This window comes from Ammospiza nelsoni, chromosome 16, assembly GCF_027579445.1.
Source record: "Ammospiza nelsoni isolate bAmmNel1 chromosome 16, bAmmNel1.pri, whole genome shotgun sequence".
In the NCBI taxonomy this organism is placed as follows: domain Eukaryota; kingdom Metazoa; phylum Chordata; class Aves; order Passeriformes; family Passerellidae; genus Ammospiza; species Ammospiza nelsoni.
Window position 1 is genome coordinate 16164894 of NC_080648.1, and position 8598 is coordinate 16173491.

At 63.8% G+C, this 8598-nt stretch overlaps 2 protein-coding genes across 3 annotated transcripts; both read right to left on the reverse strand.

Moving 5' to 3' along the window:
• Positions 1–1989: 1989 nt before the first annotated feature.
• LOC132080545 (alpha-2Da adrenergic receptor-like) lies at positions 1990–3018 on the reverse strand. Its single transcript, XM_059483759.1, has one exon. It carries the CDS (start codon positions 3016–3018, stop codon positions 1990–1992), a length of 1029 nt encoding a protein of 342 aa, XP_059339742.1.
• Positions 3019–3831: 813 nt separating this feature from the next.
• SLC34A1 (solute carrier family 34 member 1) lies at positions 3832–7918 on the reverse strand. Of its 2 annotated transcripts, none has more exons than XM_059483587.1 (13): positions 7867–7918; positions 7537–7738; positions 7192–7374; positions 6726–6854; positions 6505–6648; positions 6280–6391; positions 5993–6188; positions 5711–5806; positions 5502–5601; positions 5120–5287; positions 4847–4963; positions 4575–4699; positions 3832–4469 (listed from the first exon to the last, which is right to left on the reverse strand). In XM_059483587.1, exons 2-13 carry the CDS (start codon positions 7640–7642, stop codon positions 3915–3917), a joined length of 2031 nt encoding a protein of 676 aa, XP_059339570.1. In that variant the 5' UTR covers positions 7643–7738; positions 7867–7918; the 3' UTR covers positions 3832–3914. The 2 variants fall into 2 exon arrangements, with proteins under 2 accessions (XP_059339570.1, XP_059339569.1); XM_059483586.1 differs by having other exon boundaries at positions 7537–7656; positions 7867–7912.
• Between the last annotated feature and the right edge of the window lie 680 nt (positions 7919–8598).

The following is an 8598-nucleotide window of genomic DNA, read 5'->3' on the forward strand; positions in this document are numbered from 1 at the left end:
ATTACTCCAAGCACTCACTGTCCCTGCAGTCAGTACTGCTGTGCCCTTCAGCATCCACTGGGAATCAGATGTCACATCTTCAGGGTATGAATCTGCAGCGATTAGGAGGAGGAGGATGCTTTGCCCTGCCACACCTTGGGGGTAATCTCTCTGTCACTGCCTGGAGGGATGAGCTCATGGTGTGAGAGCTCCTCTTTTAGAGCTGCTTTCCTTACAAAGCATGTTTATTTTGAACTTAAAATGAGATGACTCTGTTTCCATCCATTTCCAGCATTAACCCTTGGGTTGCTATTTTCTGTTTCCTCCCACCTGGCATTCTATAGTACCGTTCCCATCACTGACAAGGCCCATGGACAATGGGAGGCTGCTGGAGCAGCACCAGTGTCCAGAGGATCCTGATGTCCCCAAGAGACCCAGCAGCAGCTCAGGTGTGGCACTGCCACTCTACTTTTCAGCTCTGTGGAGGGGAGCTGTGTGCTCACGCCCAGGAGGATGGGCAGTGCCTGGTACCCTCTTGGCACCAAGGTGTGTGGCCAGGGCACTGTGGGTGCTGCCAGAGGGCTGGTGCCCCCGGGAGAACTGACCTGGCCGTGTCCCCACTAGTTGCCCTCGTCTGGGTATTTTTAGCAGCAAAATGTTGTTTGGTTGTGAGAAGGAGGAGGGCGGCTGCGGGAGGGGAAGCTGGGTGGCTGTGATAGGGCAGCTCCTTCCGTGGGCAGTGCCTGAGCAGCTCCAGCCACCGGGGCCAGACCCCTCTGAGGGTCAGCACTGGAACCCATCCCATCCCATCCCATCCCATCCCATCCCATCCCATCCCATCCCATCCCATCCCATACCATCCCATCCCATCTCATCCCGATCCCACTGGGAACCTCTGCTGACTCCAAAGCTCACACCATGAGCCTCCCCACATGGGGCCAGTGATGGCCCAGGGATCCTCAGTGCTGAGAGTGCCCCCGTCCCATCCCGTCCCGTCCCGTCCCATCCCATCCCATCCCATCCCATCCCATCCCGCCCCCGCAGAGCCCAGCTAAGCTGCACCCACCCTGACAGGGGCTGGGAGGGCTGGCAGGGGCCAGTGTTCCTTGAGCTCCAGCTCCCAGGCGCCAGCAGCTGTTTTTAGCCCAGAGAAAGTCCAATGTTTTGAGATTTTCTATTTTAAGCAGCAAAGCTGAAGAAGTGGAGCAGCCCCTGACCTCCGGGTGTCTGTGCAGAGCGAGGCAGGCAGCCAGGCAGGGTGGGTGTGGGGCGCTTTTTGCCCCCCAAGGGGGATGTGGTTGTCCCTGGGTCTTCCCCCCACAGCTGCCTCTGTGGCCTCTTGCACGTCGGGCTGTGCTGGAGCCTGTTCCCATGCGATCCCATCTCTGAAACTCTCCCAGGGGAGAACGGCCTTTCTGGCTCTGGGATGTCATTCCTGCTTTCCCTCCTGCAACAAGATCCCACAACAGTCCCCGAGCAGGATGTGGAGTGTTCCATGCCAGACCTGCAGTTCTTGTACCCTGTACGTGTGTGCCCTCACAGAGCCCCCATGGCATAGCACAGCTGTCCCAGAGGGGACAGAGAGGCACAGGGCTCGGGCTGGGCTGCTGTGGTGGCACAGCCAGTTCAGCCCAGAGCCGGTGACACTGCCACGGAGAGGTTTTGTCTCCTCGCAGCAGCTGTGGAGTCCATCCCCCACACAAGGAGAGTGCTGGGGGGCACAGACATTCATCTGAGAGTGGGGAGGGCTCACTCAGCAAGTTGTCACCACACTGCTGTGTGGGGTGATGCGGGTGACAAAAGGTGCTGGCGGTCAGTGCTGCTTTCTGGGCTCCCTGCAGGCAGACGCCAACCCCAGGCACAGGATTTGGTCCCGTTTTATTCAATCCTGCAGTTCCAGAAGCACCTCGAGCTGCACACTGGCACTGCCATCCAGGGCCTGTGGTGTGGCTGGGTGCTGTGAATGCTGAGCAGGGCTGGGGGCCATGTCCCCAGTGTCCCAGCGGGTCCCTAAGAGCGGTGCCGGTGTGGGACGGCCAGGAGCTGGCGGAAGGCAGCTCGGAAGTCCCGGTTGAAGAGGGTGTAGATGAGAGGGTTGACGCTGCTGTTGCAGTAGCCGATCCAGAAGAAGAAGTTGAAGAGGGGCTTGGAGACACGGCAGCCCTGCCCACAGAGAGCCCCCAGGCTGTAGGTGAAGAAGAAGGGGAACCAGCACAGCACGAAGGCGCCCATCACCACAGCCAGCACCACAGTGAAGCGCCGCTCCCTCGCCCTCACCAGCCGCCGGCGGCACAGCAGCATGCTCTGGTGCTGGCTCCGACGGCGCCATCTCAGCATCCCCACACCCGACACCTTTCTGTCACCGCTGGCAGGGCACGGGGAGCGGGCAGCGAGCCGGGCGGCCGTGCGCCCGGCGGTCAGGCGGTAGATGCGGCAGTACACGGCCACCATGACGAGGCAGGGCACGAAGAAGGAGGCGGCGCAGGAGGCCAGCACGTACCAGGTCTCCTGGCTCAGCTGGCACTCCCGCCCACCCGGCCGCGGCCGCAGGAGGGGTGGCAGTGCCACCAGGGCCGCTGCCGCCCACACCGCCCCGATCATGGCCCTGACCCACCGCGGGTTCCGGCGCAGGTTGAGCCGCGCCGCCCGTGTCACGGCCCAGTAGCGGTCGAGGCTGATGGCGCAGAGGTGCCCGATGGATGCCGTGCACAGCAGCACGTCCAGCGCCAGGTACAGGCTGCACCACAGCCCGCCAAAGTACCAGTAGCCCATCACCTCGTTGGCCAGCGAGAAGGGCAGCACGAGGACGGCCACCAGGATGTCTGCCGAGGCCAGGGACACGAGGAAGAGGTTCTGTGGGGCTTGCAGGGCCCGGCTGGTGGAGATGGCCACCACCACCAGAGCGTTGCCCAGCAGCGTGGCCAGCAGGATGGCCAGGGCTGCCAGCAAGATGAGCCCCGTGGCTGCAGGTGAGTGTGGGGCACTGCCAGCGCCGCTGCCGTTACCAGAGGAGTTGGGAAGGGCGCTGCCCGGCTCCATGCTGGCCCGGCCCCTCACGCAGATGAAGCCCCATGGGGCTTTCCCCCACCCTGCTCACCGGTCCCGGAGCGGCTGTGGGCGCAGTCCCAGAATCGCTGAGTCCCTGGGGGTTCTCCTGGCTGCCACCACTCCTGCACTGACCCGGTCTGGTGGCGAGGTCGTCCTGGCCCGGTGGTTGCCCGGCTGGGCATGCAGGACAGCGGCGGGGTCAGGAGCACCGAGAGGCTCCCACGGCAGCGCTACTGGCTCTGCTGGTCCCAGTCCGGAGGAGGGCGGGCGGGAAGGAGGGAGGGAGGGAAGGGTGGGCCGATATCACTGGCAGGAACCCAAACATCTGTGGGCAGTGGGAGAAGCTGTTATTGCCATTTAAAGGGCTCCCTTCAGGGTCACCACGGCAGGAGAGCTCCAGCCACGCGTGCCAGGGTGCCCGGTGGTGCAAGGGCACTGCAACCCAACCATCCTGAATCATCATCCTGCTGATCCCAGCTCAGCAGCACCAAGCAGCCCAGGACCTTGCTTGGCTGTCCCGTGCTGTGCCTCAATCACTGATATGCTGCTGTGGCACAGAGTGGGGCGCTTTGGACCCTGCCAGCTCAGCCCTTTGGGGACAAGGTGGGGGGAAAGAAGATGCTGCTTGTGACAGCTCAGTACAGGTGGCTACAGAGCTCGGGGTTTAGCTGTGGAATCATCACCATGTGCCCCACAGAATGAGTGTTTGGTGTGTCCCCAGCACGAGCTGGGCTGAGCAGTGATAGTGTGAGGGGTACCTGTGACAGAGGGAGGACCCAAAGAGACACACACAGGGGTGTCAGCACTCCCCCTTTATTAGACACAGCTGAGCAGGGACAGGGGACACCAGCGGCCACAGGAGCAGCAGCCCGGGTGAGCACAGCCAGCTAGAGCCGTGTGGCACCGTGCGGGAGCGGGCGAGGGGAGCCCACCCGCGTGCTGGGGCTGGGCATCTCCTCGGGGTAGGAGAGGGCAGGGTTGTCCAGCCCCAGCCTGGCCTTGTCGCGGGGAGCGCCCTCGGGCTCCTCCCAGCCTTCGGGGCTGCGGCAGCGGTCGGTGCAGCACAGCGTGGCCTGGGTGATGACACGGTCCAGCGGCTGCAGCGAGTGCATCCAGGCCGGGAGGAAGTCCCAGGTCTGCAGCCACTTGGGCAGGCGCCCGGGGCTGTGCGCCTGCAGCGCGTTCACCAGCCCCACGAAGAAGAGGAGGGCGAGGAAGGGCGCGCCCACCCCCACCAGCGCCCGCCAGCCCGCCATAGAGATGCCGAAGATGAGGGAGGGCAGCAGGAGGAAGCAGATGATGAGGTAGAGCACGGCAAACCAGCGGTACTTGGCCGTGCGCTCGCCCAGCGCCTTGGCCATGCGGATGGGCAGGCGGGTGAAGGGCAGCGGGTACCACAGCAGGATGCCCGAGATGTTGAAGAAGAAGTGGCACAGAGCAATCTGCAAGGATGGCATCCCCATCAGGTGGGGCACGTGGGCATCCCCCAGCCTCTCCCCTGCCTGCTGGCCCCATCCAGCCCATCCACAGCCCTGGACTGACTGTACCTGGAAGGAGCTGGCCAGCTTGTCCCCAGGGCTGGCCAGGGCAGCCAGGATGGCAGTGGTGGTGGTGCCAATGTTTGAGCCCAGGGTCAGTGGGTAGGCACGCTCAATGCTGATCACCCCCAGGCCTGTGGGAGAGGCACCCTGTCACTCCTGGCAGTGCCATCCCCATGCTCTCCCAGGTAGGCCCAGCTCCTTTTGTCCCTCTGAGTGCTTTAGCACCCACAGGCCAGAGGATGGCACATGGCAGGGCATGAGGAGTGTCTGGGACTCACCGATCAGGGGTGTGATGGCCGAGGTGAAGACAGAGCTGCTCTGCACCACGAAGGTCATCCCAGCACCCACCACCATGGCGAAGTACCCGGTGAGCCAGCTGAGCGGGTGTGGCAGGTCTGCCAGGGTATGGCCAGGGCATGGACACAAACAGGGACATGGCCACGGCCACATCAGGCCTGGGGGCCAGGGGCAGCCAGGGACGGGTCTGAGGATGGCAGGTGGAGATGGGCATGGGTGGCCCATGGGTGGCATGTTGTCCCCATCCTACTCACCAGTGTTGATGACCTTCTGGATGGCTTTGGCCACCTGCCCCTTGAGCAGGGAGTTGAGGAGTTTGACCAGGAGGATGAGGCAGGTGCAGAGCACGACAAGGGACCCGGCCAGCAGCACCAGCCCCACGGCCAGGTCGGGCAGTGGTGTGTCGGTGAAGAGGTGCTCACCTGCCCCACAGCACGGCTGGACAAGGGGCTGGGGCTGGCCCGGCCCCGCTCACAGCCTGCCCCCGCAGACAGCCCCACACCTGGACCCCAGTGCAACATCTCCCAGCCCTCTCCAATACTTCTCCATCACACATACAACCCCCAGCCCCACTTGCACCTCTCCAGCCCCATGCCCTGTGCCCCAGCCCTGCCCAAGCCCTCCACAGCCACTCACACTTCTTCCTGGTGACGTTGTGAAGGACCTCAATGCCCTTAGTGCTGCAGTGCCCGGGGGATGTGCAGTTTGGGGGCGTCCCAAGCCCCACAGAGGCCATCTGCAGGGAGAAGGTGGGCTACAGCTGGCTCCACAGTGTCCTCTGCCAGCCCTTGCCAATCCATCTGTGGGAATGTTTGGTGGCCCCAGCAAGGCCATGGGCCCCTCACCTGTGGGGTTGCAGGGCCACACCAGACGCGGATGAGGCTCCGGTTGCGCAGGCTCTCGTCCCCTGTGGCGATGCCCGTGATCACAGACTTGTCCAGCTGCAACAACACACGTGTTGGAGAGGCCACCTGGGGGCTAACAGCACCCTCAGGCTGGGGACATCTTCACTGGCATGGGGACACCACTGCCAGCCTGGGGACACTGGGATACAACCGCCATCAAAGGGACACCAGTGCTGGGGGACATCACCACCAGCCTGGGGCATACATAACAGCTGAGGAGACCTGGATGATGAGCTTGGTGAAGGGCTCTGTGATGATCTTCAGCAGGTCAGGGGCATCTTTCCCGCTGCGGATGTTGAAGGTGGCCACAACCAGGCGGGTGACGTGGTGCAGGTACCCACTGACTACCTCCAGCGGCAGCAGCACCAGCACTGACAGCCAGTTGAAGCAGTCGTGCACCGTGGCACCAGCGAAGGCCCTGTGCAGCATGACGGGGCTCGTGGGTGTGAGGTGGTGCTGAGGAGCTGCCCCCAGCCCCAGCAGTGTCCCCTGAGCCATGCAGCTCTCACCGTTCAAACTCGCTGCGGTCGCCAGCCTGCATGAGGGCCACGATGGTGTTGGTGACCGAGGTGCCGATGTTGGAGCCCATGATGATGGGGATGGCAGAGCGCACCTCCAGCACTGCGGACAGACAGACAGACCTGCTAGCTTTGCACGGCCCGGCTCAGGGTGAGCCCAGCCAGCCATCCTCTCCCTCAGCCTCTGGTCCCCAGCAGCCTCGTGGGCACACTCACACCCTGAGGAGACCATGCTGACGATGATGGAGGTGGAGGTGGAGGAGCTCTGCACCAGCACGGTCACCAGGATGCCCACCACCAGCCCAGCCACTGGATTGGAGAGGATGGCGTTGTCCTTGAAGATGTCCCCTGCCACTTTACCTGTAAGGGAATGTGAGTGCAGGCTGCTGGCTCTGCCAGTGGCACCAGGTTCCCGGGCATCCCTGCCACCCTACTACCTCCAGCCAGCTGGAAGGCAGAGCTGAGCACGTCCAGAGAGCACACGAAGAGATACAGGAACCCAAACATCAGGGGCACCTTTAGAAGGGAGACACAGAAGGACTGGACCCTGGCCCAGCACCCGAGCTCTGTGCAAGACAAGAGAGAGTGTTAAACTCCTGCTGTGGCATGGCTCCTACAGCCTTGTGCCACTCTCATGGCTCCTGGCAGCCCAGGGCTCATGTCCCCAGCTATGCCACCTGGCCCAGGGTCCCCTCCATCTCCTCCCACCCTGGAGTGCCTTGTGCCAGCTGCCCCATTGTCCCTCAGCTCTTCCCACATCCTCCCAGGACACTGAGGGTCTCCATCAGCACTCCCCTCCCAACCTGGCACCCCACAGTCCTGGCACCCCAGGCGCCTCTGTCAGATCTCTGGGGTGTTCCCCAGCCCAGGTGCTGTGAGACCCCCATGCCCCTGGGGTCTCACCTGGCCTCTGCAGCTCGTCCAAGCCCAGGCAGTGTCCCTGCCAGGGGAGCGCGTCCAGCTCGAAGCGCTCGCGGCCCTCGCGCAGGCGCCCGGGAGAGCCGGGGCAGGGGAAGCCGTGCTCAGGGCAGGGCACGGCGCTGACCGTGAAGGGGCAGCCGTGGGCACCCGGCAGCCGGTGCAGGGCTGGGGAGAGACAGCAGCTGTGTTACAGCACAGTTACCTCCCTGCAGAGCAGGGCCCAGCACTGCCTGGGACAGCGCCTGGTCAGAAGCAGAGCTGAGGAAGAGGAGGAGGAGGAAGAGGAGGAGGAGGAAGAGGAGGAGGAGGAGGGCTGGGGGCACCTACCTTGGGGGCTGGGGCAATAGGCAAACTGTGGCCCGTGCACAACCCTTCCTCCCCGCACTGGGCAGCGCCCGGGCAGGACGGGGCTCTCGGTCCGGTAGGGCAGCATGGCTCCTGCTGAGGCTGAGCAGAGGTGGCTGCGTGTCACCACAGCCGTGCTGCACCAGCTGGCACGTCCCCCCAGATCCCTGCAGTGCTGGCACTGCTGAGTAGCACCACGCCATCATCAGTTGGGCCGCCAGCTGCTGCCGTGCCACCCCAAGGGCAGGCAGGGCAGGCAGGGCAGGCGGGGCAGGCAGGAAGGGGACTCCTCCTGCCCAGGCCCCGGCTCACCTGGGGCTGGCCGGGCACTCAGGGCAGTGCCACTTCCACATGCCACATCCACGCGTCCCTCCAGCGAAGTGGCCTGTGGGGCACCACGGCCCTTTATACACAGGCCAAGAGCAAAGTCTAAGGAGCCCCGTGTCGCCCCTCGCCTCCGCTGGCTGCTCACCTCCTCCCCAGAAATTCCTGCAGTTAATGGGTAACCCCCACCACATCCTGGTCAGCCAGGGCGGGATGGGGCACGTGCCCCCGGGGTACCGGGGCACTCCTGGGCTCGGGGTGAGCTCAGCTGCCATGGGGATGAGCAGAGCCAGGCACTGCTGGGGCCCAGAGCCCAGGAGGTGATGCTGGAGGAGCCTCAGCTCTCCATCATTTGGTGCCAGGTGATTCATCCACTGCATGAGAGGAGGAGGAGGAGGAGGAGAAGGGCTTGGTGCTGGTGCTGCTGGGGTGTCACAAACCAGAGGTGAGGCCATGCTCACCTCAGTGCCACCACAGCATCAGTCGTGAGGGATCAGCTCTGCCCAGGGCACAATGGCCTCACTCCCAGAGCCTTGGAGATGGCTGATGCCAACAGCACTGTGATTGATCTCCGTGTTCTGCCACTGGTGGTGATGGTGGCACACAGCCGGGCTCAGTGTGGGGCTGAGGACTGTGTGGGGCAGGGCCTGCATCCCCCTGGCACCACATCTTCCCTGGCACCACATCTTCCCTGGCACCACATCTCCCAGCATGTGCAGT

What these genes read in the sequence shown, in the direction of transcription:
- LOC132080545 (XM_059483759.1), bottom strand. Translation starts at nt 3,018, where the DNA reads ATGGAGCCGGGCAGCGCCCTTCCCAACTCCTCTGGTAACGGCAGCGGC.
- SLC34A1 (XM_059483587.1), bottom strand. Translation starts at nt 7,642, where the DNA reads ATGCTGCCCTACCGGACCGAGAGCCCCGTCCTGCCCGGGCGCTGCCCA. An exon ending in CTATTGCCCCAGCCCCCAAG is followed by an intron (nt 7,375 to 7,536) that starts GTAGGTGCCCCC and finishes GTCTCTCCCCAG; the next exon opens with CCCTGCACCGGCTGCCGGGT. An exon ending in TGCCTTCCAGCTGGCTGGAG is followed by an intron (nt 6,649 to 6,725) that starts GTAGTAGGGTGG and finishes ATTCCCTTACAG; the next exon opens with GTAAAGTGGCAGGGGACATC.